Source organism: Chlamydomonas reinhardtii, chromosome 16 (genome assembly GCF_000002595.2).
Source record: "Chlamydomonas reinhardtii strain CC-503 cw92 mt+ chromosome 16, whole genome shotgun sequence".
NCBI classification, from domain to species: domain Eukaryota; kingdom Viridiplantae; phylum Chlorophyta; class Chlorophyceae; order Chlamydomonadales; family Chlamydomonadaceae; genus Chlamydomonas; species Chlamydomonas reinhardtii.
In genome coordinates, this window is record NC_057019.1 from 6109958 (window position 1) to 6137194 (window position 27237).

The 27237-nt window shown below is 63.6% G+C and overlaps 4 protein-coding genes across 4 annotated transcripts in view; 2 read left to right on the forward strand and 2 right to left on the reverse strand.

Moving 5' to 3' along the window:
- The window catches only part of CHLRE_16g675851v5 (uncharacterized protein), a 4376-nt gene extending 1308 nt beyond the window's left edge, over nucleotides 1–3068 (reverse strand). The window contains exons 1-3 of the mRNA XM_043071280.1: nucleotides 2424–3068; nucleotides 494–2157; nucleotides 39–253 (exon numbers count right to left, since the gene is read on the reverse strand). Coding sequence (XP_042916101.1) covers nucleotides 39–253; nucleotides 494–2157; nucleotides 2424–2834 — 2290 coding nt within the window. The 5' untranslated portion in view covers nucleotides 2835–3068. The remainder of the gene's footprint in view (nucleotides 1–38; nucleotides 254–493; nucleotides 2158–2423) is intronic.
- A 480-nt stretch (nucleotides 3069–3548) lies between these two features.
- On the forward strand, nucleotides 3549–13890 carry CHLRE_16g675750v5 (uncharacterized protein). Its single transcript, XM_043071278.1, has 10 exons — nucleotides 3549–4440; nucleotides 5186–5298; nucleotides 5683–5959; nucleotides 6248–6313; nucleotides 6580–6651; nucleotides 6901–9689; nucleotides 9879–10050; nucleotides 10199–10251; nucleotides 10475–10589; nucleotides 10961–13890. The coding sequence occupies exons 1-10, from the start codon at nucleotides 4339–4341 to the stop codon at nucleotides 11177–11179; spliced, it is 3978 nt and encodes a 1325-aa protein (XP_042916102.1). The 5' UTR covers nucleotides 3549–4338; the 3' UTR covers nucleotides 11180–13890.
- Nucleotides 13891–13896: 6 nt separating this feature from the next.
- CHLRE_16g675700v5 (uncharacterized protein) lies at nucleotides 13897–21258 on the reverse strand. The gene is made up of 8 exons (XM_001695790.2): nucleotides 20439–21258; nucleotides 19809–20202; nucleotides 17880–19501; nucleotides 17169–17712; nucleotides 16825–16893; nucleotides 16353–16546; nucleotides 15985–16101; nucleotides 13897–15616 (listed from the first exon to the last, which is right to left on the reverse strand). Exons 1-8 carry the CDS (start codon nucleotides 20970–20972, stop codon nucleotides 15572–15574), a joined length of 3519 nt encoding a protein of 1172 aa, XP_001695842.2. The 5' UTR covers nucleotides 20973–21258; the 3' UTR covers nucleotides 13897–15571.
- Nucleotides 21259–21374: 116 nt separating this feature from the next.
- Nucleotides 21375–26520, forward strand: CHLRE_16g675650v5 (uncharacterized protein). The gene is made up of 12 exons (XM_001695891.2): nucleotides 21375–21561; nucleotides 21793–21870; nucleotides 22339–22500; nucleotides 22767–22845; nucleotides 22993–23096; nucleotides 23313–23476; nucleotides 23776–23923; nucleotides 24169–24414; nucleotides 24673–24867; nucleotides 25083–25184; nucleotides 25436–25529; nucleotides 25838–26520. Exons 1-12 carry the CDS (start codon nucleotides 21466–21468, stop codon nucleotides 26029–26031), a joined length of 1662 nt encoding a protein of 553 aa, XP_001695943.1. The 5' UTR covers nucleotides 21375–21465; the 3' UTR covers nucleotides 26032–26520.
- Nucleotides 26521–27237: the final 717 nt, after the last annotated feature.

Genomic DNA, 27237 nt, shown 5'->3' on the forward strand with positions numbered 1-27237 from the left:
TACGCCATCTGCCCCTGCCCCTGCTCCTGCTCTCCCACCATGGGCTCCTCCATTGCCTCCTCCTCCTGCTCCAACCCCGCCGCCGCCGCCACCGCCGCCGCCGCCGCCACCGCCGCCGCCGCCGCCACCGCCGCCGCCGCCGCCACCGCCGCCGCCCAGCAGGCGCTGCCGCAGCTCCGCCAGCCGCATCAGCGCCCGGCGCTGCTCCAGAGTGCGCTCCAGCACCTCGGGGTCCAGCCGCGCCGTGTAGGCCCTGCAGCACCACAAGGTGCAGGTGCAGGGGCTAATTTTACCGAGGGGCTAATAGCAATTGGTTTACCGAGGGGCCCATAGCAATAAGTATACCGAGCATTCCTATGTCACAAGGAGGCGCACATACATGACTGCATGTTGTGGGTACTTGTCCAGTATTTATATGCGCAATAGGCGCGCTTTACACAGAAGCGCACTGGCATATGAAGTTAGCAGCATCATGTCGCATGGAGGCACCCACCATGCCTCCATCGCGACGTCGAAGTCCGAGTCGTCCAGCTCCAGCGCATCCCCGTCGCCGCTGCCACTCCCGCTGCGGCTGCCCGCACACCGTGACACGTCCATGCTACGGTACGGCAGGTCTCGCAGCTGTTGCTGCTGCTGCTGCAGCTGCAGCTGCGACGACGACACAGATGCGACTGCAGATGCCACGGCAGCGGTTGCTGCGGCTGCGCGGGCCCCCGTTGCCGCGGGCGGCAGCGGCGACGCCTGCCCGCTGCCGCAGCCGCTGCCACCCACGGAGCGGAATGCGTCGCGGCCCTCTCTCTGCCTCCCCACCCGATTGACGGATGCCGACCGTGCCGTTTCCAAACTGGCAATGGACGGGAGGCACGGCACCGACTCCATCGCCGCTGCCCCTGCCGCCGCCGCCCCGGCAGCAGTACCTGCGTCGCCACGGCCTTCCAGCGCCCCGCCCCCACTCAGCCGGCTGGCGCCCGCGCCGCCGCCGCCGAGCCGCTGCTGCCCCGCCACGCCTGCCCTGGCGGCAGCAGCTGCAACGCCCTCGCTTGCTGACGCCGCCGCAGCCGCCGCCGCCCCATCCCCCACCTCCGCCTCCGCCTCCACCTCCGCCGCCATGGCTCGAAGGCGCCTCGCCCGCTCTTCTGCCGCCGCCATTGCCGCCGCCGCTGCGCCGCCACCGCCGCCGCTGCGCTGCCGCCCCAGGTGGCTCCCCAACGAGCCTTCAGAAGCGGCCGACAGCCGAGTCCGCAGGCTGGATATCACCCGCAGCACTGGGAACGCCTCGCCCTCCACCGCACCACCACTTGCCTGCGTCTGCAGGCCGACCCCAGCCCCGGCCCCGCCCCCGCCTTCGGCTCCGGCTGCTATGGTTGCGGCTGCGGCAAAGGGCCCGTGGTCTGCGGCACCTGTGGGTTCCCGCCTCGGGTCCTGCCAAGTCACCGACTGGCCAGCAGCCCCTCCCCCTCCTCCACCCACGCTACCTCCACCAACGCCGTCAGCCCTGGTCCCGGCGCCGCCAGCAGCTGCCCGTGCAACTCCCACTCGAGGCAGCAGCAGCAGCGGCGATGCGGGGCCCGCCGCCCCTGCCGCGCCCGCCGCCCGCGGCTGCATGTCCGAGTACGACATAGAGTGAAGCGGCGGCCGCTTCTTGCCGCTACTGCCGCCGCCGCCGCCGCCGCCGCCACCACCACTGATGCCGCCGCTGGCGGCGCTCCGCAGCGGGCTATTGGCAGCCGAGCCGCCGCTGGCTCCAGGTGCCGCCGCCGGCAAAGTCTGCGAGCGTAGTGACCCCGCAGCCCCCAATCGATTCGGCGAGCCGATCCCGCCATCGCCGCCACCGCCTGCCCCTGCTGCGGCGCCGGATCCGTGCGAGGCCCGCGCACCCATCATCACCAGGGAGGGCGAGGCGGGGGCCTGTGATGCCGGACCCTGCTCCTGCAGCTGCGGGTGCGTCGCCCGCCGCAGGCCAGGAGACGCCACTGCGGGGCTGCTGCCCAACCCGCCCGTGCTGACGCGGCTGCCATCGCCAGTAACACTTCCAGTAGCAGCAGCGGTGTGGCCCGGGGTGAGTCCCATTGCGTTGAACGACTCTGCAATGGTCCCAATGGTGACGCCGCGCGCCCTAGGTACCAGCCCCCCGGGCATGAGGTCCAGGCCGGGCTGCTGCGAAGGCACGTGCGTTTTTGATGGTGTTGGAGGAGTTGTTGTTTCACCATTCCCAAGAAGCAAACAGAGACAAGATGACGCATGACAGGACACGTCAGTTCAGGGGTGGAGGTCAGCGGCGTCGGGCTATACTTCGGGGCACACAAGTTCTTCAGGCGCGCACCATTACGACTGCGGCAACGTCGCCCGTACCACTGCCCATGCCCCGCGTCTGACGAGCAGGGCTCTGCCAGGCACCCTCGCCCCTCTCCCTCGCCGCCTACCTCGTGTAGTTGCACCTCTGATGCCCAAGGAGCAGCAGTAGCAGCAGCAGTAGCAGCGGTAAGCGGCTCCAATCCAGCTATTGAGCTGGAGCGGTTTGCTATCGCCAGCTCGTGGCCCTGATCCTCCCCGGAGCAGGCACGTGACAGGCCCTTGGCGTGCGGCTGGTTGGGTTGCTGACGTGAGGCTGGGGGCCCCGGGGAGGCGGGGGCGGCATCTACGCGCCTATCAAGAGAGGACTGGTTGGTTGTGGAGGATGGGTAGCAGCCCAGGGAGGACTTGCTGCGAGAAGTGGAAGCCGGCTCCTGAAGCCGCGGAAGGGGCGCCTGGAGTGGGTGAGACACGAGCTGCTCCGCCTCCTGGATGCTCTTGCTCAGTCGTGGTGGGACCTTTGTTCTCATTATGGAGAACATATCCACTAGCCCCTTTTCCCTCTCCAGGTCTAACATGCGGTTTGGCATGGGTCAACAAGGCGCCGCCCTAACGCGAATGCATTTGTATGTGCATGTTTGGGGAAGCATAGGCGCAGTAGGCTGATATAATCATCAGGCGGCGAGCACAGGAAAAGGTGAGTGTTCAAGTCCGCCAATCAGACGTCGCGGGAAAGCAACGACAGAATGTGGCATTGCGCATCAGAAGTTTGGCAGTGTAGAAGGCACCGGGCTTAAAAACTGATCGGCATCGATCTAACACCCGCTAGGGTTTGGCCGCTCGGCCCTGCCTTGGTTCATCCCATGCTCCCCCGACCCGCCTCCGTCGCGGCCCCCAAGGCTGAATGAGGCGAGGGGACCGGAAGTACATGGAACGAAATAAGGTACCCAGGGGTACACCTGAAGGGACACCGCTTGCACAGGTCCCCTCCCCCAGTAATTCGTCTTCGCCTGGTGTCGGTTGTCTAGCAGTAGCAAGCCTGATTTGCAATGATGTTTGCGGCCCTGAGCATGCGTGCTTGGGTGGCCATGACAGGAAGGCACGCAGGGTTGTGGCCCGCCCCGTGCCGCCAACCGACGGCCCGCCCCGTGCCGCCCCTGAGCGAGGCGGTGTAGCGCAGGCGTGCTCAGGTGTGCCCCAGCACAGGGGTGACCCAGCAGGTTCCTGCAGCGTGCGTCAATGCGCACATGACTCCCGGACACATCTGCATGGCGGGCCATTTGTTCGGGGCATATGCGAGGCGCGTGTTCCAACGCAGAGGGTGCCTGGGGTCGCTTTTCGCGGGTTTTCGCCTAACCCTACCCAACCGCCAAGCCAAACGAAGTGCGAAGTGCCAAGCACGCTGCCTTCTTTGATGTCATATCCTGGGCTTCATCCTAAGGCTTCTTCTATATTTGGTAAGCCACAGTCGAGTAAAAAGTGCCGGACGCGTCGTAGTTTCTCATTTTTACCTGAGAACCATCGAGCTGAAACGCTAAAATTGCGTCTTGTAAATGCGAACGTTGAGGTAACGACTGCTGGGTATCACGAGGTCGGGGAGTCACTAGTGGCCCGTTGCGCTAAAGCGTGTCTGATGGGCACGTCCCGGCCAAGCCTGTCGCCCTTCGCTCCTGAGTGCGCACTAGTAGTAGCTTACTGTTCATCAGTGCCCTACATCACCCGATTGGAAGCCGCGCGCACACTAATAAGGGCGAGCAGATACGCGGCACCCTCCGCCCGTTATTTTCTTAAACCGAATCTTGTGCACCGATAGCAGCGCGCTGCAATTCGTGAGAGCTTAGATCCGGTCGAGAGCTCTTGCGACGCGAGCTGGCTGTGACCGGAGAAAAGGTATCATCGGCGTGGACCCTACGACACAGATTTTCAGTCGAGTCGGCTAGGGACCCGCCCGCGGGGACGTGACACTACGGCTAAATCACAGCGCCAGGCCTCAGCGCTACAAAGTCGGCCGGTCCAGGTTGTCGGTGGGCCACTCGTCCTCTGAGGATGCTCAAGCAGGAACACCTCAAGATAAAGGCGCACCTCGGCGCGGGTGGCTTCGCACGCGTGTTCAGGGCGGAATATGAAGGCGTGGAGGTGGCGCTCAAGGTATGCCGGCCAGATTGGCGAACTTGACAAGTAGGCAGTAGGAAGTGGAAGCGATCACACTGCAGGAAAGGCAGGCACGGGCACCCGGGTGCCACTCCCGGTTTGGGCTGAGTCGATCGTCCCAAGGGCCCGAAAAGGTTGGGGGGCCTGAAACCACCGGAACATTTGTCCCCCAGCGACTTTCAACATAGCCGGATAGAGTCGCTGGGGGACAAATGTTCCGTTGCCGTACGAGAGGTGCCGTCCGGGGGGTGCACCAAACCCGCACGCTCCGGGGGTCGCCCGGGGCAATCCTACCGCATTTAGACGCCGCCTTTTTGTAGGTACAATACTTACATCATTTGTGGATAGTGGCGCTTGACAGAGGACTAAAACATGTTGGTCATGGCAGGTCATGGCTAAGGTCGCGAAATTGACCAAAGCCCATATCTTGCATAGGCGGTATTTTGGGCCTGTATCTGATGTCTTTGACTAAGTTTTGCTTATAGATTTCATAGTGGTAGCGTAGGGCAAGTCCTACTTAGTCGAGCGCGACATTTAGCATTCGACTTCGGCTCTCGCCCGATTTTATGCCCGGGAAATATTCAGAGACCTTAATATATGTCACATAATGCCATTTCGGCAGTCGGGGGCCTTGGACTCACGCAGTCCCTAGGGACTCGCCGGAGTGGCACCTGGGGTGGATGGGCACGGGCAGGCACAGCAGCCCTGGGCACAAAACGGCAGTGCGCCCCTCATGCCGCAGGTGCTTGCGCCTGCCAACATCAACCATGCTGACCCCGCGGCTGCGGAGGAGTACGCCACAGCCAAGGAGCTGTTCACGCGGGAGGGCCGCTTGCTGCTTGCCACACACCACCCGTGAGTAGCGTAGCGTGAGGAGTACGGTAGTCATGTTACGCGCGGGCGGTACGGAGTAAAACTCGTGCCGTAGGGCAGCTCTGGAGCTCTTGCGACCTGGTACCGTAATGATTCTGGCGCAATGTGCTCAATGGCGCTTCTCACCACAAGCTTCCCTGCTGGACCACAGCACGATAGGCGGGTTGCGTGGGCAGTCACAAGCGCATGTAGCATCCGTACACGAACAACGGGCACCAATCAACCCACGCATCGGACAGCACGCGGGGTGGGCGGGGCGGGGCGGGGCCGCATCCTCCCCCGCCCCTCGCTGTGCACCTCATCACCCGGCCAACAACGTCAACTCCGCCCCGCCGTTCCTCCATCGCGCGCACAAACACGGCACAGGCACATCGTGAGATGCCTTGCGATGGGCCCACTGCCAGCGGCCTCCGTGTCAGGCCTGCTCGGCAGTGACCGCAGCTTCGCCCACCACCAAAAGCAGCCGCCGCCGGCGCACGCTGCTTCTGCTGGCGGCGGCGGCGCCACCACCAATGCCTCTTTGGCGCCCGCCATGGCTCTTGAGATGTGTGAGCCGTACACGCCACGTCAGCTCATCATGCGCGGCATGGCCAGCGCCTCCAAGACCTACAGCACATACACCGCGCTGGAGTGGCTGCTTCAGGTGGGTGGGTGGCAGTGCGTAGTACTGGGAGAGAGCCGCGAGCGAAACTGATGCGCGGGCAGGCAGCAGGAGCTAGATAGCGTGTGGAAGCAGTGCGTGGACGTCCGGAGGCGTGTGCCGCGCGCGTGGGCGGGCCGCGCCAGCTTATGCACGTGTGACAACGTGCTGTATGTTGTGGATGTATATCGATCTGAGCGTGCGTGCGTGGGCTCCGTCCTGCCTGTTGAGGACACGTGATAGCTTGCGTTATTAGTTGTTGTGTTTTGCTTCACACGTGCATGCATGCAGATTGCGTCTGCGCTGGCGCACCTGCACTCGCAAAAGCCCATTATCATCCACCGCGACGTCAAATGCGTGAGTCGATACTTGTAACAAGAGGATTGTCGCCTATCTAGGTTGACAAGGGAGCGAATCTCCCGTTACAATACTGTGTGTTTGTTGTTAGATAGCACACCCGCAGGCGGCGGGTGTGTCGTTGGGTGCGTGTACAATTCATTGCATGGGTTGCGCGCTGTCGGCCTACCCCTCGCCTCTCTACTTGATTGCATTCCTTGTCAGGCGCCGCCGGGCGTGCGCTTGTCCAAGATCTTAATCATGTATGCATGTGCGTGCGAGCGCAGGAGAACATTCTCCTGAAGAAAGACAAGGACGGGAAGCTGGTCGCCAAGCTGGCAGACCTGGGCCTGTGCGTGGTGAGTGGATGGATGGATCCACTTGGCAGTAGCTTGCTTGTGACATGCATGCCGGGGCTTCATGCGTGTTGCTGTTCATTGAGCGGCAGTGGGCGCCCTACCGTCGCCGGCCGCATCCGTATGTACCCACGTGCCTTCACATCTTCACACAGCCCGGACCTGCCACCAGCCAAACGATTCAAGCAACAGCACTCTCTATACGTGAACCAATCAACTCCCCAACACCTTACATACGGCTTACGCAAACAGGTGGTGGAGCAGGACCGCTCTGTGATGCTTCGCAAGAAATCAGAGAGGCGCCTACACGTCGGAACCGGCGCCGGTGGCTCCTCTGGTGGCGGCTCTGGAACCGCCTCCCCCGCCCTGCACCTCTCCCTCAATGACGCTGCTGCCGCCGCGGCTGCTGCCGGCGGCGGGTGCGGCGTCTCCGCCGCCCCGGTCAGACTCCACACACCCTCGCGCATCCCTACCGCCGGCCTGAACGACCTCGCTCGCGGCGGCTCGGATTCTCCCTTCCTGACCATCAGCGCTGGGCACAGCGCCGCGGCCAGTCGCGTCGCCAGCCGCGCCCCTAGCATGACAGCAGCCTTCAGCAGCACCAACGCTTGGGGCGCCGTCGGTGCCGGGGGCGGCGGCGGCGGCGGCGGTGGCGGGAGCTACTCGAGCACACAGCCTGCTGGCAATGGCGGCATTAGCAACGGCGCGGGCGGCTCCGCCGCCGCCGGCAGCACTGCTACGGAGTCTCTGTTTGACTCGAACATCGTGAGTAGTGGCGGCGGCGTTGCTGGCGGCGGGGTCCTCAACGGGCTCCGCGTCGGCCCGACGGGACGCGCCAGCAGTTTCCTGACTCAGCGATCCAACCTGGGCCTCGGTGTCGTCGTCGTCGTCGGCGGCGGCGGCGGCGGCGGCGGCGGCGGCGCGGGCAGCAGCGTCAGCTCCTCACGTGCTGCTGCTGGCGGCGCCGCCAGCACCGGCGGCGTCACAGGGGCCCCCGGCGGCGGCCACATCCCGGCCGCAGGGCTTGCAGCCAGCGGCCGCCTGCCGCCCGCTGCTGCTGCTGCTGGCTCGTCTGGCACCGGCAACGGTGTGCTACAGCCGACGGCGGCTGCCCTGGCGCCACGCGTGCTGGGCCCGCCTCCGCCGTCACATCAGGCCTCGGTCATGTATCCTCCCTCAGCATTTGCATCTGCTACTGCCGACCCGGCACACGACACACCTGCTGCCAGCAGCAGCTGCTACTACGCCAGCGGTGCAGCCACAACGGCTGGTGGTGCGGTGGCAGTCAACCTGCCGCCGCCGCCGCCGCTGCTGCCGACGCCCATCGCGGAGGAGGCCGAGCGTGAGTTGCTTGCCCAGGCTCTGACGGAGCGCCTGTCCAAGCTACTGGAGGTTCGAAGCTGCAGTGCCACTGGAGTTGGAGGGGCCGCGGCCCCTCCGGCGGCCGCCGGCGCGCTGCTGGGGTCGACTGCTGCTGTGGCGGCGGCAATGGCGGCGGGCGGCATGCGGCAGAGCACTGCTGGCGGCGCCGGCATGCAGTTGACTCCCCTGTCGCCTGCGGGCTCGGCCGGCGGCGCATGCGTGGCCACGCAGCGGGACCGCGGCGTCCCCGGCGGCCGGCTGTGGGACGCCCTTGCAACGGGTGACGTGGCGGCAGGTAAGGAAGATGCTGGCCTTTCAGCAGCCGATGCTGCTGATGCCTGGGAGCGCCAGCAGCAGCAGGCGGCGCCGCCGGCGACAGCAGGGCGCCAGTCGCAGCCGCAACAGCAGCCGCAGCCGCTTCGGCCGGCAACTGCCAGCAGCAGCAACGGCGGCAGCAGGGGTGGCGGAAATGATGGCTGGGTGCCTGATGAAGCGTCGGCGATAGGCTGCAGCAGCTTCGGCGGCTGCACGCGGCCGCAGACGCCGCGCGGCATCGATCTAGTGATTATGGATGACACTGCTCACGACACTACTGCTGCTAGCGGCTCGCCGGGCGCCGCCGCTGCCACCACACAGCACATGGGGGCGAGCAATCTGCCGGGCGCGGCAAACCTGTCTGAGTACCCCAAAGCGCCCGCCACCGCCGCTGACAGCACCAGCGCTGCAACCTCAACTGGTGCCGATCATCACAGCAACGCTGTCGCACCTGCCGTGAGGCCGCCCGCCGTGGCGATGCCGTCAGCTCATCCTCCCACGGCACTCACGGCGCATATGACGCGCACGTCTTCCCAGTCGTTCAGTGGCGGCGGCGGCACGCCACGCGCCGATGCTGACGTGTATCGGGGCTTGGCCGCCCTGTCAGACTGTGTGGCGGCGACAGCTACTGCTGCTGCTATACCAGAGGCGGCAGTAGCAGCAACAGCTGCGGCAGCGGCAGCGCTGGGGCCCGCCGGCGGTGGTGGTGCCGCCGCAGCCGCAATAGCTGCAGCCGCCGCTGCTGGTGCTACTACTGCTGCTGGCCCTGCTCAGCATGCGGTGGCGGTGGTGGCCGCCGCCGGGGGAGCTGCTGACGTCAGCGGTGCTGCCGTTGCTGGCGCGGCGGATTCAGTAACGGTCGTGGCCCGGTTTGTGCCTGATGAGGCGCCTAGCCTCGCCGCCGGCGTGCCTGCATATCCCGACAACGCCACTGCGGCGGCAGGCGGTGTCACCGCCTCCGCTTCCACCTTCACGACCCATACGCCTTCGCCGCCTCCTCTGGCACGTGCAACACTTCACAGCTCATCAAGCGCGGGTGGCGCTGCGCCGTCGCCGCGGCACCTGCAGCAGCAGCAGGGATCCCACAGCCCCTCGACATTGCCAAAGGCCGCCGTGATGGCAAGCGGCGGTGGCTTCGATGGCAGTAGCCGCCGCCGTGCTGCGCCGTCACCTCTGCTGCTACAGCCTGTGGGCAGCATCAGTCCGCCGCTGTCTCCTAGTCCTAGTGCGGGGTTCGCCGGCGGGGGCGGCAGTGTGCCGTCGTTTCGCATGGGGGGCAGCGGGATTCCGTCGCCGTCCACTCGGCCGCTGGCATCGCCAAATGTGCCATCCGAGACGTTCTCCACTATCTCCACCATGATTGCGTGAGTCCGGCAGTAGGTCATGTGTGTGTATGTATGTGTGTGTGTGTGTGTATATATGGTATGTGCATGCCCAGCCCCCGCTCGCTGATGCACTGCTGTCTGGCTGATTATTGCCTTCCCTTGCTTGTGCCCTCCAGCTAGCACATTGCGTGACCATACATGCCGGTTGTCACGCACATGCACGCGCAGGCAAAACCCTGAGATCGTGGAGGAGGTGCACGTGGAGGCACCGCAGAGCGGGCTGCGCATGCTGGGGAGCCTGCTCAAGCAGCTGGGGAAGCGCGAGCTGGCGCCGCTGCGGCGGCAGCAGATGGAGTGGGTCTACGGCCTCACGGGCAAGGCCGGCAGTGCCATGTACATGGTGCGTGCGCGCGTAGATAGACGCGTGACTAACGACGTGCGTGCATGACATTGGCTGATTGTATGTTCGATGCGTGGTGGCTCACGGTTGCCAGCAGTTCATGTTAGCTGGTAATAATGAGGTGGCTGGCCCTCATGTATTCATGCAGGCCCCGGAGGTTTTCCAGAAACTGCCTTACAATGAGAAGGCCGACGTGTTCAGGTGAGGGCGCGCACGTGGTGTGCGTGCGGAAACCGAACTGTCAGGTAGATCGGGCCCCGACCCATCCAGTCGTCAGCATGGCCGCACGCACACGTACCCTGGCCCGCACACATAGCCACCCCCACGCCTTCGCCCGTACTCTAAACAATGAACTCACAGAGTAATCCAACTGCTCATACTGATACCGTATACCCACCTACGTCCCTTGCTTCGCCCCTTGCAGCTTCGGTGTGGTCATGTACGAACTGCTTGCCCGCGAGCTGCTCATCGTTTCGGTGTTCAACACCGGCAAGGCTGCCCGGCTGGGGGTGTACGAGCCCATCGACTACGCAGAGCTGGTGCGCGCGCGCGCGCGCGTGCGTGTGTGTGTGTGTGTGTGTGTGTGTGTGTGTGTGTGTGTGTGTGTGTGTGTGTGTGTGTGTGTATGCTACGTGTGCTTGTGATCGGGGTCAGGGTGGAGATAGCTGGTGCTGTTGTAAAATCCATGTGGTGCCAGGGATAGATGAAGTTAAAACCCGTTGGCAGTCATCCAGCGTACGTGCTGCGGCGGATAAATCCTCGGTTCATCAAACATGCGGCTATTCATTAATTCCTTTGCCAGCGTGCATGCCTGCTACACATGCGTACGGTTTGTGCCGGTAGGTATGCGTTGAGGCTGCACATAGAAACATGCATTCTTTGTCCCCATCCATCCATACATGACATACAGGTGGCGGACGGCTACCGGCCAGAGCGGACGCGGGCGCTGAGTGACGGAATGTGTGCGCTGGTGGCGGCCTGTTGGCACGAGGACCCCGTGCAGCGCCCCGGCATGGCAGAGGTGGAGAGGCGGCTGGCGGCGCTGCTGTTGGAGGAGGAGGCGCGGGGCGGCGGCGCCCGTGGCGGTGGCGGAGGCGCGAGCCCGGGTTGCGGCTGCACCATTTCGTGAGCGCCGTGTGCCCTACCTGGCTGGATGGTGCAATCCACTTGTGGGTGGTGGCGTGCTTGGGGCAGGGCCGCTCATGAATAGTTGTGTAGTCATTTAATAGTACATATCGGGGGCCGGCGTCCAGCGGACATGACATGAACTTGCAAGGCTCAACGTAGATCTTAAGCATGTGGTGCGTACGTACGTACCACGTGTGCGCAATACGCGGCGGCGGGGTGCTTGAACATTATAGTAATAGGACTGCTGTAAGCCTGCGAACGAGAGCGAAGTTGGAACGGTCGTCCTGCCATGTGGGTGACACATGGCGGCATGAGTGGTTGAATCTGAGAAGGAGGCTACTGTGGATTGCGTGGGCAATTGCGGGGTTGAGGTGCGTGGTGCGTGCCTGGTGCGTGCGCACGTTCTGTAGGAACGGCTGTGACGAGTGTTTGGCAGGGACAGTGATGCCCAAAGTGCGTGCCGCGTGCGTGCATATGCATGCACACATCTGTTGGGAAAGTAAGCATTTAGTGGTGGGGCGGCGGCGGCGGGTATTGCTGGGGCTTGCCTATCACATGTGCTGTGCTTGGCGCTGTGGTTCCGACGGGCAATGGGCACCGGAGTTCACTGCAAGCGCACTACAATAGTTTACGATTGTTTTACATATAATTTGGGACTGCCTGTGGGTGTTCTGTGGCGCTAGATCGGTGGGTTACGGCTGCCCGCCCTTTCCGTGCATACGCATGTTGCGTTCAGAGGATTCGGGTGCATTCATAGCAAACTTGGATAGCGTCGGGTTTGATGTTCCCAGGGCGGGTTACACGGTCACTGACTTGTTGGATGCATGCCAACGGTGACACGAGTGTTGCGACCATAGTGCATGGCTGGTGGCATGAGGTCCGGCAGATGGGCCACACGCGCAAACAGCAGCTAGCAGCTAGCTGCACCGTGGTGATGAGCGTAATTGCTATCTACTCAGTTTGATACGACGCACATTGCATGCGCTCCTCAATTGGTTTCGAATGTTAGCGAGCGGCTTCATCCGTGCGGGTGTAGTGGTTAGGCTTGTAGATAACAGGGTGAGAAGCCGTAGGGCTTCCAAAGCCTTCGCGTGTTGCATGCACGGCCCAGGCATACCAGTAAGGATATGCCCATCAGGTTTTGTTCGGTCACTCGGACGATGCTGCTGTATTGGCGTGCTGACATAGCTGGCAGGTTTGGCATGTATTTACACGCGTGTGCGTCAAGGTTCTCTGCACTGCGGTCTCGCCATTTCCTCAATTGTGCCCGTCTCATCTTAAAGATGCAATCGTGCTGCAACGCACGTTACCGGTATTCCTTGCATGCCTGTGCATGCCTGTGCTGCCGAAACTCCATCCGCACAGGTGTCACTGTCGTCTGTTCTCATCGTATGTGTACGTGCCAATCAAGTTTATTTGGGCTTGGGGCATTGGGTGGTGTAGCGTGTTTGGGCACGCTACCATTGAGGCGGTGGGTTGGATGCCATTTCATCTGCACAGTTTGCGTGCGCCCAACCCTTGCAACTGTACGGGGGCACCGCTGATGGGGCCGTAAGCAGGTCTGGGTCCCAGGCTGCGATAATTGTGGACCATTTCGCTAGGGTGTGGGCTGCTGCGAATACGGTAAGCGCGCGTGCTGCCTTGCCGAAGTGCAGCGGAGCCAAAGCTATTAATTGCGACGTAAGGTAATCCCCGTGTGGAGTTAGGGGCGCGTGGGGCGCGCGTAGCGTGGGTACGTGCCGGTGCATGAGATCGGACCGAGCCGAGCTTAGTCGCATGCAGCGCGCTCCCTGCCTTACCTGCCGTTGTGGTTGTATTGTTGGTGTTTCGTTAGCTTACCCCACTAATTTTCCAGTAAATTCATACGACACGCCTTCAGCTGAGGGAAAGAGGCCTGCTCCCGCACTACTACTGTGCCCGTTGACTTTCTGCTGTGTACCGTATCACCAACTAAAAGACTGCGCGCGAGGGTCTTAGATAGTATGATTGTATTGCCGCCGTTGCTTAAATTGCAGCCGTTGAACCGTCGGTGTGATACTGCGAATCCGCTGGCAGCACCCAGCCAGCAAGGCGCCGGTCTGTTAGTTGTCCAGTTGTCCAGTGGTTGGCATGTTGAGGTGACATCACGGTACACTGTACTGGCGCCAGACCACGTCTGATTATGGACATGCAACAATCAGTAGTGCTTCAGCGCGACAGGGCGGTCGACAGACCTCTGGCCTGTCGTGCCTTGTTTGCGGGGGTACATACGATACCGCCGCCAAAGTACCCGGACGAGATGCCCGGTGTTACGGTACGGTGGGGCGGGCTAGCATGAGGCCTGGCCAGCAGTGGCCAGGACTCATGTGCGCTGCTTTGTGGACGGTGGGGGGCTTGAGGCAGCCAGCCAGGAGGGTTTTCCCTTGGGCCCTCTTAACAGGTAGGGGGGAGGCGTGCCGTTGCACTGTCCCGCCGTCTTTGTACGTAATGTCGCATACATGGCGCACGCACGGTACATCGAAGAAACTTGCCGGTACTTACTGCCAGGACGGTTTGAAGGGAATATGCACTATGCAGAGTCAGCAATTGATGGGGCTTGCGCTGTAAGGACTGAAGACGGCTGCCATAGCAAGGGGCGGCCATGTGCCGTTTGCAGCATGCGGAGGCTTGTGATGTCCGTGACTGTTATGTCGTTGCGAGTCTGCCTGAACCATGCCGGACGGAAGAAACTGGACAACAGGCTTAATCGTTTGGGACGTCTTCAAACTGCAGTCCTTGGAACCAGCGGCGAAGCAACGCAAGTACTTTAATTCCCCATCCCTGCGCTGGTGGCCGAAGGACCGTGTACCACTTCGGCGGCGACGACACGCAAAGTGTTTGATCACACGTCATGCAACATTTTATCACACGTCATACGAAGTGATGCGCAGGCATGACGTACGCCGACCGACATATCCATCTATCTACCGCCCCATCAAACCAATCTTGGGCGTCCTCAGTTTTACTGAGCTTATCATCGAGCGAGGAAGATTGAAATGCGGAGCCGCAACATCCAAATGTCACTCTCGGTCCATCAGAGCGGCCCGAGGAACAGCCCATCTCCGTACATCGTGTACCGCCAGGTTTGGTCATCCCTTCCGCACTGTCAAGAAAGATTGCAATGTGTAGAGACATGAATCACTTTATAAAGCAAAGACGAGCAAGGTTGGCAAAGTGAGAGATGCGTCCCGTCCAGTAAGGGAATTCATGGCCGGCGCAGGATAGCTAATCTACTAATGCGTACCAGAAATTACGCGGCAATGCGGCATACAGGAGCCGAGCCAACCACACGATAATCTCAGCTCCAATGGAAACAAAGGCGAGGAAGGCTGGTGGCCCATTTCACGCCAGTGGGGCAAAGCAATGCATATCACGGCGGGAGTCCGCGGCACCCACGAGAAAACCCAAGAAATAAGCACTGGCGTCCGTTCATGACTAATGCAAGCAGGAGCAGGTCAGCCCTCAGCCAAGTCAGGCACAGCGGGGCGCCACACATGAGCGCACGGCGTGTTTGCCCTGGTAACCCTAGCAAAATCAGAGGGACCGCTTACCCCGCAAACATGTCCGAAATCACCGGTTCCATTTGGTCATCCACACACCGCAAGCCCCATCCCAGCCCCGCCGTCTGGGCATTGCTGATTGTCCAGCAACAAAGGCAAGTGCAAGAATGCCGTCCCTCCTCGCCGCACGTGAGCATCACAACTTCAGGACCCGCACAACCACGGACCGCTTGCTTGTCGTCAAACACGAGCCATCCTGCGCCATATTCAGACCACCTGCCCGCATACCATACCGACAGATGTCGCGTCCAATGTCAAGCACTAACGCCCAGCCCTGGCCGAACCGGTGCTGTCGAGTTGATGTAGAGTCACATATGCCGTCGCACATGTAAATAATACCGCATGCAAACACCAGGAGAGAGAAAGTGTCGAAAAACAAGATGTCATGCCACAATACTACCGTACGTGCGCGGCGAACACGTCAATATATCTCGCATGCAGGGCTCGGGGGCCGAGCAAGCTGCTAGGGGGCCAGAGCCTGCGGCACGCACCTCGCTAGCTTCAATGTCTGCACATCCACAAAAATCAATGCTCGGTGCCGGGGCCCGCGCTTGCTGCAAGGCCGCCGGCGTCTGCCTACAACTCCCTGTGCTCTCGTCCTGCAACGAGGGCTGCAGCGCCGTCGCGGCTTGTGATGACGCTCGCCACCATACAGGGCTTACATCGGTGACGCGGTGCGTGTGTGTGTAACACTGCTGGGTTGTACCCTTACACACCGCCGCCGCCACCGCCGCCGCCAAGCCAGCTTGCGGCGCTGTCCAATGCGATGCACTAAATCAGTAAATCAACCTCGCCGTGTTCCGCTTGGTGTGTCGTTACTTCTGACCCGAATCGTCGGAGAAAGGCCCGTTGACAAGGTCCTGCGAGTATGCGGCAACGCCAAGAAACCAGGACATCAGAAGCCGGCGGCATCCACACACACCCTCGAGAACAAGAACCGTGGTTCCGCTGCCGGGTGTCGTCAAAGCGCAATCCCATCAAGCAATGTCCAAACCCGACCTCAACCCGACCAGCCCGCATCGCCCTCATTATGTTCGACTCATCCTCCCAGGCTCCCAGCCCTCTGCACCCGTGCACAACCCCACACCCAGACCCCCCCATCCCGCCGCCCTCCTGCATGCCTCTTCCCAGCGCCCCTCCACGCTCAACCTCCCGACCCTCCTAGCCCTTCTGGGGGCCTCGAACCCCGCCCAGCCTCCCCTCCACGCTTCCCCACCCACCCCCTCACCTTGAGTTTTCCCGCCAGCCCCCTGTTCCTGCCCTCCAGCTCCTTGCACGCCTTGCGCAGGTCCGCCAGCTCGCGCCCGTACTCGTCCTTGCTGCTCATCAGCTGCTCGTAGCGAGCCTGTGCGCGTGTGAGCGCGTGTTTGTGTGGTTAGGGGGTGTATATGTGTGTATGTGTGTGAGCATGTGTGTGTATGTGTGTGTGTGTGTGCAGCAAGTGAGCCTGCTGTGTGTGCCGCGCAGCAAGGACTACAACACGTGGCGTGACGCGCGCCCTTCATTCCCCCACCTCCTCCCCCCACAACGCGTCTGCTATGGTACCGTACTGTTCCGGGCTACATAATCATGAATGTAACGCCCCACCCGCCGCACCTTGAGTCCCTCCAGGATGAGCTTCTGCTTGAGTTTGGAGCGCGCGGCTGAGATGCGGTTGGCCAGGATGCGGCGCGCCTTGCGCGGGTCTATTCTCGGGTCCAGTCGCGGGTCGCCTGCGGGCGCGCGGCCGCCCTTGCCCTTGCGCTGCACCTTCTCCAGCAGCGCCTCCACACGCTGAGGCTCCAGGTCGCCTGCGGGGCGTAAGGATGGTTTGGTTTTGTTGGTTGGTTGAGCGGCTGGTTGAGCGGTTGGGCGGGTGGTTGGGTGAGACGGTTGTCCTCCCCCCCGCTCACAACTGCCTAGCCCCCACTCACTCGCTCCCCTTCCTACCCGCTCCCCACCAGGCAAATATCCCCCCACCGTTGATGTTTTTACTTGCTGTCCCCCCTGCTGCTATCCTGTTCCCAATGTTTGAACCTTGCAAGCCCCGCTCCCACGCCCCGCTCCCCTCCCCTCCCCCCGCACTCACCCAGCACCTCGAGGTCCGCCACCGCGTCCACCGACTGCGGCAGCAGCTGCTCCAGCGTGGGGCGAGCGCCTGCAAGAGCACAAAAGAAAAAGAGGAAGTTTGTAGTTTAATCCAATCCCAATTTCAGCCCAGACCGGGGTGGAGCAGGTTCGGCGAGCCGGAGGGGACGTGCGGTAGGTGCGGAGGGTGCGGGCGAGCGGCTAGTAAGCAGGAGCAGCGCCGGCGCACTCGGAGGCGCAAGCCTGGCGAAGCTCGCCAAGGACGGCGTCAGCCGGCGCCGCCTGGCAGCGAGCAGGCAAGCCAGTCCGACATTCCAACAGTCCTACGATGCTGCGTCGACTCACCAATCTGCAAGTCGTCACCCGACATGCCAGAGCCAAGGTCGCCGCTGCCGCCGCCGCCGCCACCGCCCATTGAGGACTGACGCCGGGCGGCGGCGGCGCCGCGTCCGGCGCCGCCCTCGCCGCCGCCGTAGCGCCGCGGCGCCACCCTCCGCCGCGACCGCCGTGACGGCGTTACGTCATCGTCGTCATCCGTGTCCTCCAACAACGCCGCAGCAGCGGCGGCGCGGCGGCGGGCGCCGGCGGCGGAGGCGCGCCGCCGGCCGGTCGCCCGCCGCCGGCCAACCGCCGCGCCGCCGTCGGAGCCGGCGCCGCCGCCGCCGCCGCCATCGGCGTCAACGTCGGCGCCGTCGAGGTCGTCGTCGCCGCCGCCAGCACCGCCGTCGGCATCCGGCGGCTCGCTGCCACCGCCGCCGGCAGCGCCATAGGCGGTGCCGTCGAGGGAGTAGTGACCGGGCAGGTGGCCGCCCGACCCGACAAAGAACTTGTGTTCCTCTCCGCCGTCGCCGTCGCCGTCGCCATCGCTGAGGTCGCCGTCGCCAAGACGCTGCGGGCAGGAACATGTGGCAGTTAGTTGGTTGGCAGCTGGCATTACCGGAAGTCTGCTCGTGATTTGGCCAGCACGACGTAGACCAGACGGCCAGACGGCCACATCGATCTCCAGACGGCCAGACCAATGCACGTACGTCGAGCATCCCCAGCCCATCGACGCACCTGTTCAGCACACCCGTGTGCCAAGAACCCGGCGGCGGCCGCCGCGGCCTTGTGCGCCCCGTGGTGCGCCTGGCCATCCGCCGACCCGCCCGTGCCTCCGGGCGCCGCCAGCGCACCCCCGTCGGCGCCGCCGCCCCACGACGGCTGCCGCCTCTGGAGCTGCCCCTGCTCCTGACCCTGCTGCGCCAGACCCTGCTGCGCCATCACGTGTGAGCCCTGCCGCGGTGCCGCCGCCGCCGCCGCCACCGCCGCCGCTGCTGCTGCAGCTCCGCCGCCGCTGCCGGCCGCGAGCACGTGGTGGTGGTGCGGGTGCTGCCCCAGGCCATTCCCGTGGTGCCCGTTACCATTACCATGTCCGCTGCCGTTGCCGTGCCCGTTGCCGTTGCCTTGCCCGTGCATTCCAACGCCGCCGCCGCCGCCGCCGCCGCTGGTGCCGGGGTGCCGGTGGCCGTAGCCGTCTGCCGCCAGGTCTCCCATGAGGCCGTGAAGCTCCGCGTGCAGCGCCTCCTCCTCAGCATCCTCGGCGTCCACGCCGCCGCCGCTGCCGCCGCCGCCAGCGCCGCCGCCGCCGCCATTGAGCTGCGAGTAAAGGAGCTCCGGTAGCGACGAGCCGCCGCCAGTGGTGCCGCCGCCGCCTCCGAACGGCGGACCTGGTTGCAACGTGATGCCGGCTGAGTGCGAGTGCCGAGCCATGTGAGGGGCGGCTGCGGCGGCGCCGTGATTGACAGCGGCGGCGGCGGCGCCGCTGCCGCCGTGGCCACCTGCCGTACTCATGCCGTACTGCGCCTCGCCTGGTGTGCTGTAGGCGCGTCGCAACAGGTCGTGCGGACCAGCCGGCGGCGCCGCCTGCGCTTGCGGCGCGTAGGCAGCTGAGGGCCCGTGCAGGTGCGGGTGCGGGTGCGCGTGCGCGTGCGCGTGCGCGTGGTGTTGGTGGTGTTGGTGCTGCTGCTGGTGTTGCAGGTGGTGGTGCTGGGGGTGGGCCTGCGCGTGCGCGGCGTGGCCCGGCGGCGCGCCTGCTGCTGCTGGGTGCAGAGGCTGGCTGCCGAAGGGCGAGGGCACAGCCGCTCCTGCCGCTACCGCTGCCGCTGCGGATGCTTGCGCCCGGGTGGGCGACGTGGGGTCAGCTGTGAGGTGTGGGCCTGCGCCGGCGGCTGCCGCGGCCTGTGCCTGCGCGTGCGCGCGTGCTTGCGCCTGCGCCTGTGCGTTATGCGCATGGAGGTATACCTCGCCCCCATGCATCGCATGTGTGTGGGGGTAGCCGTGCCCCGCCGCCGCCGCCGCCGTTGCCGCTGCCGCCGAACCGGGCTGGCCGCCGCTTCCACCGCTGCCAGGCATAGCCAGGAGCTCCGCCGCCGCCGCGGAGTCGGCGGCGCCGCCGCCGGCAGCGGCTTCACCGGGATGGTACGGCGGATACGGCATGCGGGCGCCGTAGCCGTACACGTCATCGTAACCCCAGCCGCCGTACATCCCAGCAGTGTACGGCGGCGGCGGCGTCTGTGCGTCGTCGCCATAATGGGCGGCGCCGGGCGGCGCGCCGCCGGCGGAGGCCGCCGGGCTGCCATAGGGGTACGGGTACGGGTAGTAGGGTTGGCCCCGGCGGTAGTGCGCGGCCGCCGCCACGTCTGCAGACAGGGTAGGGCCAGGAGGGCAAGGGGGGCACAAGGGTGCTGACTAGCAGTAAGGGACAGAGGCATTAGCACTTGAGCTAGCGCGCGGTACACGTTTGATGCCAACAGATCGCAAGCTCCGCGCGGCATCCCTGCCCACAACCTTCCGCTCTGCTGCAGATGCGAGCCGTCCACGTGCAGCCCACTAAAATACCGTCGTCTCTGCGACGCATCTCCGCCCTCCACCCATGCTTGTGTGTCTTGGTGCGCTCGGGATTGTCAAAGAGTATCCTGCGAACACACACGCCCTCCTTGGACGCACCTTCCGGCCGGTAGTAGTGCGGCGGCGGGTACGGGTACATGCCATGTCGTACCCTGTACGGCATATGACCGTACGGATAGGGCATGCCGTACGGCGGCATGGAGTACATGGGCCCACGCAGCCCCGAGCTGCCGGCGGCGCCGCCGCCACTCAGCGCCGACGTGGCGCCGCCATCACTCAGCCGCGCGCTGCCACCGCCACCACCACCACCCGCCGCCGCAGCCGTAGCGGCCGCCGCTGCGCCTGCGTCAGCACCTCCGACCGAGTGCGCGCGCGCAAAGGCGGCGGCGCCGTCGGATGCCGCATCGGCGTCGGCTGCTGCTGCCGCTGCTGCGGCTGCACCGGCGGCCACGGCCGCCGCCTGAGCCTCCGAGGCCAAGAAAGGTGTGGAGTGCTGCAGAGGGCAGTGCAATGCATTTGTTGTAAGTCGTGTCAGGAGGCCGTGTGTGCCTGTCCTCGTTCTCGGGTAATGCACCCGCGTGTCGGACGGGGAAGAAACCCGCGGCGTCACCAGCTACTTGCTAAAACCTGCTTTCTATTGACGCACAGTGTGCGGCACGGGACATGCAGCATTGACGCAGCGTGGTTCGCCACTCGCTGTACTTGCAGCTGCCGCTGGTTTCCACCCACCTGGTACGCGCGTGGCGTGCCATCATCTTCCCCCAGGTACGGCGGCGGCGCCCCCGCTCCGCGGTACGCAGTCATGGCCACCGCCGGTGCATGCGGGTGCCGCCGCATGTGTGGCGGTGACGTCGCTGCGGCGGCGTACGGCGGCGGCAGTCCGTAGGCAGGCGGCGGTACGGCGTGCGTGTGGCGCGCATACACCGCTGCAGCGGCGGGGTGCCGGTACATGGCACCCGCGGCTAGGCCGCGGTAAGCTGCCATGTGAGCTGGATAGCGCCTGGGAGGGTAGTAGGACACCGGCGCGCTTCCCGGCGCCGGGCGCAGCATGTGATAGCCTCCGGGGCCGAAGCTTCCGTCACCGCCATCGTCGCAAAGGCTCGGGTCCATCCCGTCAACCCCGGTCGAGCGAGCGTCCAGTTGATCGCCGGCGTCCCCTATCGCTGCCATAGCTGCTGCGTGGTATTCCAGCATCGCGTTCAAGTCCGCAGCACTGTTCCCATGCGCCACATCAGCCGCGTTACCAGGCCGGCTGCCATACATAACTTTGCAAATGTCAGTTCCCCCAGTATACGAGGCCTGAAAATTGCCCAAATAGAGCTGTTTGCCACGCACGCTGCTGCTGTCTCGCGAGGAGGGAGCAACGGCTCGACGACTGCAGCGCGCCCGCCAGCCTACTAAATTTGTGTAAGTCTCATGTATGAAATACCTGTGACATTTCTTAGCCTGGCCCGCGTTTCGCGGAGACTCAGGACTGCGGTTTGCTCGTGGAAATCACCTCCCGTGTAAATAAGCTATTGCACAATCCAAGAGCAGTACGCCTCCGCACAGAGCCTGGGGTTGCAAGCTGCTGCATCGCATGTTTTACCGAGTCGGGAGTTACCCCGATGAGGGCGGGCGATTGAAGCAGTTTGCCATGTGGTTTGCGGTCTGTTGAAGCCACACCTGCAGACGCGTATTACACATATAATTATAGTGCACCTACTACGCCCTTGACGAGTTAGCTCGAACGAGCTACCCCAGACATTACCCACACATGCTCAGAGGCCAGCGCTCCAGCCCGGTTCTTCGGGCTGGTCATCGTTTCTTCGCTTCAGCAGCGGCGCCGAGTCCCGTGGCAGCTGCAGCTGCGGTGAGTCCCTGGGCAGGGGACCAGGGGAGGGGGTGAAAGGGCACGCTGACAGTGCGTGGGTTTCCAAGCGTGCGACCACAGAAAAGCACGTGAGTTCAGACGCTGATGAGGTAATCGTTGTGGCTAGGGGAGTAGGCTAGGGCGCAACGAGCAGGGCACCACTCGCGATCCCTGCGAAAACCCTATGCCCTCGTCAGCACGCGCTGTCATCCTTGCTGGCTATTACCGCAGCCTCCCAAGGTCAAACTTCTCATTGATGGCCAGTTTGTGGACTCAACGACGGAGAACTGGCTCGATGTGGTCAACCCGGTAAGTTTAGGGTCGCGGGGTTGACGCAGATCAGGTCGCCGACCAGGGCTGGTATAGAGATATATTAGAGGATGGATCTGCGGCCAATGGCAGAGACGCGAGCTGCAGGGCCGAGGAGGAGGGGACGGTTGCGCCTCACAACCACCGACACGCCCCCGCAACACCCACAGCGCGGTCGGCCCTGGCCTGTTCCCTGCCACGCGTCTGTTCTACCTCCTGCTGCGTGACTTGAAAGAGTTTGCCTGCAAGTCTGCTGGCCTATGCAGCACGCCTGTGGCTTCCCGGCACGGTCTACTGCTGCCCTTAACAACGTCCTGCCCTCTCGCTGCCCGCTCCTTGCCCCACCGCCCACCCGCCCTTCCGAGCATTCCCAAGCTTCCCTTAACTCCATAGCCCCGTTGCCTGCCCCCTCACAAACTCCTCACACACACCTCACAAACTCCTCACAAACCCCTCCACAAACTACAGGCCAACCAGGACGTGCTGGGCAAGCTGCCTCTGACCACCAAATCCGAGTTCAATGCGGCGGTCAAGGCAGCTTCCGACGCCTTCCCCAAGTGGCGTGCCACGCCTGTGCCTACCCGTGTGCGTGTCATGTTCAAATTCCAAGAGCTCATCCGGGCCAACATGGTGAGGGGGCATTGCCGGGACCAATCCCAAAGGGGGTAGGGATGCGGGCAGCGATTATGGTTTGCAGAGGGGCTGCAGAGGTGGGGAAGGGATGGAGAGAAGGCGACCGTGCAGGACGCCGCGTCGGAGGGTGGTATCCCGTGTGTGTGCAGGGAGGGCCTTAGGGAGGAAGGGCAGGCAGAGGAGATGCACGTGCATCTCCGGCTGCTCATCGGGTTCGTACCCCTGATGCTTACACGCGCCCTCTGTTGCTTCATGCTCTGCAGGAGGAGCTGGCCCGCTCGGTTACCATGGAGCAGGGCAAAACGCTGGCGGACGCACGGGGGGACGTGTTCCGCGGCCTCGGTGAGGCTCGAGGGGGTTGGGGCTGTGTGGTCAAGGCCAGCATGTAGGATGAGGGCTAGTTGGAGGGACCCACATCCAGATCTTGGGCGCTTTAATTTTGGTTGGTTATTGTCTTCCGGGTCCGCTGTTCGCTGTCAATCACCGCAGAGGTGGTGGAGACGGCGTGCGGCATCGCGCCGTACATGACGGGCGAGATGGTGGAGAACGTGGCGGGCGGCATCGACTGCTACTCCATCCGCCAGCCACTGGGGGTGGGTGCGGCTGTGGCCGTGCGGCTTTAGGGGCCACGTGGAAGGGCTGCCACAAGGCGGGCGGGACGCTGGGGCGGCGCTGGCCGAGGCTGTGCATTACGGTACCTGCAATACCATAAGCTTACACGCATACAAATTTTAATGCTTCCCTTGCTCTGACACACACGCGCACACGTGTGCTCCCTAATGCACGCACGTGCGTGTGTATATGTGCAGGTGGTTGCTGGCATCTGCCCCTTCAATTTCCCCGCCATGGTGCCGCTGTGGATGTTCCCGCTGGCCATCACCGCCGGCAACACCTTCGTGCTCAAGCCCAGCGAGCGCGACCCGGGGGCCGCCGTCATGCTAGCGGACCTGGCGCAGCAGGCTGGGCTGCCCAAGTGAGCGGGGGGGCGTAGGGGGGATGAGCGCAGCAGCAGGGGCTGCAGAGGAAGGCAGAGCGCGGGAGGATCAGGGCAGTGTAGGGTGCAGAGGTTGTGGTGTGTGGGGGTTAGGGTGGGGGCACGTGGGGTGGGGGTGGGACCTTAAGTCTCAACCCAGATGGTTTGGCGGGTGGTTGAAGACTTGGAGCGGTTTGGAGGAGGTACAGCGCTTACCCAGCCCGCTCCGTCTGCTTCTGATAGTCGTGGCCCTCCTCCTCCACCCGCACCTCCACGCCTGCACCTCTGCCTGTGTGCAGGGGCGTACTTAACATCGTGCAGGGCAGCCGCGACGTTGTGAACTGGATCTGCGACGACCCAGCCATCCGCGCCATCTCATTCGTGGGCTCCGACTCAGCCGGAAAGTACATCTACGCGCGGGGCTGCGCCGCCGGCAAGCGAGTGCAGGTGAGCACTTAGCAAGGGCACCGGCCGTTTACTCGCGCGCATGCATGCTTGCGCGTGACAAGGAGTGCATGCCGGCGTTTGTGTGTGTGGAAGTGGGGTCGGCAAATTTCAAGCCCAATTTGTTTGTCGGGGGTGTACCCGGCCCGCATGACATTGTTGCTCCTGTCTATTGTTGCCCCCAAAGCTGAACCCAGCACGCCCTCCCCGTCTCGGCACCCTCCCACCCCGCCCCGCTCCTTCACCAGGCCAACCTGGGCGCGAAGAACCACGCCGTGGTGATGCCGGACGCCGACGTCGACTCCACCGTCAAGGCGCTGGCGGGCGCCGCCTTTGGCGCCGCCGGGCAGCGCTGCATGGCCATCAGCGCGGCCGTGTTTGTGGGCGGCTTCACGGACAAGTGGCGCGAGCCGCTGCTGGAGGCGGCGCGGGGGCTCAAGCTGAACGCGGGCTGGGAGAAGGACGCGGACGTGGGGCCGATGATCAGTCCCGAGGTGCGGGTGCCGCGGTGGCGGGGAAGGGAGGGAATAGGGAGGGAGGGAGGAGCTTTTGGGAGTACTGGGCCCTAAAGGAAATTTGGTGGCGAGGTGGGATCCGGGTTGAGCCCTGTTCTCTTCAGGGGACTGGACCAGACAGCAGGCTGTACCAATACGCACACCACTCCTCCATCCCCTTCCATGTGCCAAACACGACCCGCTCTATCCCTCCCATCCCTCCATTCCCTCCCTGGCCCCGCTGTCTGCCCTCACCAGGCCAAGGCGCGCGCGGAGCGGCTCATTGCCAGCGGCGCCGCGGCGGGCGCCCAGGTCCTGCTGGACGGCCGTGGCGTGTCCGTGCCGGGTTACGAGCGTGGCAACTTCCTGGGACCCACGCTGCTGGCGGGCGTCACGCCCGACATGGAGGCCTACCGGGAGGAGATCTTCGGGCCCGTGCTGTCCTGCATGGACGTGAGTGCGGGCCGTGGGGGAAGGGTGGAATGGGAGGGACGCCCCGGTGCTGGTGATACTGCTGGTGAATATAATGCTCCGGGTCCTTACTGGGGCGAAAGGTCCTGCCGCCCCTCGCCGCGAGATGGCTAGGCGCATGTTCCTGTCTGCCCACACACATGCACGCATCCCGCCTGCCCACGTGCCCACGCCCTCCATGCCTGTGCCGCCCGCAGGCCGCCACCCTGGATGACGCGCTGGCCATTGTGAATGGCAACGAGCACGGCAACGGCACCGCCATCTTCACACGCAGTGGCGCCGCGGCACGCCGCTTCCAGGTGCGGGCCAGCAGCTTCGTCCTTATCCTCCTCACTCGTGTGCGCTGCACGTCCGCACACTCGCCCCTTGCAGAGCATTGCCGTTGATGCTGTGTCTGGGCTTGCCGATGTGCTTTATGCCGTTGCCTTGGCTGTCCGCAAGATGCCTGTGCTGCGCCCACCCTGTGGACCGGTTCGTCGGCTGTGGCTCACTTTCTCTTATGCTTCACATTGCACACACCACACACAAACACAATCCCCTACTGCCGCAGAACGAGGTGGACGTGGGTATGGTGGGCATCAACGTGCCCATCCCCGTGCCGCTGCCCTTCTTCTCCTTCACCGGCTGGCGCGGCTCCTTCGCGGGTGGGTAACTACAGAAGCGCTATTGCCCTGACGCAGCGTGCGCAGTCACGGAGCCCACACGGCAGCCGTGCAGAGGTGCCGGCTGCAACCCCACGTGCTACACAGGGCGATCCAAACCCGCCATGCACTGTGTGTACGCGCGAGGCCGTGTGCTGCCGCTGCCGGCCTCACCCAGCCCTACCTTGCCGCCGCTGCGGGCCTCCGACAACTGCCCGCTCCTGCTTTGCGCTACTGGTGCTTTGCGCCACTGGTCTCGTGTGTCTCCCTGCATTTCTCAATTGCCTGTGTGCGGCGGTGTGTGCACGCAGGTGATCTGCACATGTACGGCCGAGCCGGCGTCCAGTTCTACACGCAGACCAAGACCGTCACCGCCAAGTGGCCGGCCGAGGACATCCGCGGCATCTCTGCGCCCGCAGCCACCACCAGCAGCAGCAGCGGCAGCAAGAGCTCCTGCGGGCCAAAGGAGCGCCTGCCTGGACTGGATCGCGTGGGCGCGTCTTGAGGTCGGGAACCTTTCGGGACGAGCGGGCTGGAAGCGGCGGCGGCGATGGCGGGCGGTGGGATGAGTGGTGTGCAAGGACATAAGCTTATGAAGCGGGCGGGCTTACCAGTACAGTAGCAGATCACAGGTTTGGGTTTTCTGTCATTGCATTCGGTACCGGTACAGGAACGTGTACATATTATGCGTCCCAGGGTGTGCGCTTATTTAGTGAATTGCTGGGCCCAGTTGCCAGGTGCACACGCAATCGGTTGCCGTGTACAGTACAGTGTATTGCGTTATAGGCAAGGTTGCACGAGTGGGCTTAGAGACTTATAACCCGGGAGGCCCCTCGGGCACTGGTTATTGGCCCAAAATATATCCCGTACTGGTTTGTTACATGGCTGTTACATGGCTGACCGCCAGTACATGGTTGACCGGGCTCGCAGTCCACTAGTCCCCGGCTCGCACAATATGGCGGTTGGCGGTTGGTCAACGTTTGACCAACCCGTATTGCCCGCCCCGCCCCCATATTGCCCGCCCCGCCCCCATATTGCCCGCTGATCGCCCATATTGCCCGCTGCACCCCAAACTGCCCGCTGCCCACCTATATTGCCCGTTGACCACCCGTATTGCCTCCTGCACGAACAGACTGCCTGCCTCCGACGTATAGCGATGCCGCCTATTCAACGCGCATCACCCGAACATGTCACCTCACAACCATGCACGCGCAACTGGGTACGTTTCACGCAATCAACTCCAAACAATGTAGCGAAAGTGAATATCTACGAAGCGCGCGTAAGAACGTGCGGGTACAACGCGAAATGTCCGAATTGAAGGGCCCTTGGATCTTGAGAAGGCAGCGACGACAGGGAGCATGCTTGATTATGTCTTGTGGCTGCAGTAATGTTGAACGGACGCGCGGCAGTAAGAGCGAAGGTCTAGGACCTAATGGAAGCTGGGATGTTGCCGACCGGCCCCCACGGCGCGGCATAGTGCAGCGCCCAGACACAATCAATGACACACATGAAGACTCATTGAAAAAACTTGCTGGAGCGCATCCAGCCGCGCGGAACCCAGACTTACAATGCCAGATGTCGAGTTGAAGAGTTCCGGCCTCAACAGAACTGGGAATGCCAGTCTTGAACGAAGGATTCAATCAGGATGCCATTTGCCTGTTGGCGTCGCACGGAAGGAGGTAAGCGAAATCCCTGTCACCACATGGAGGTT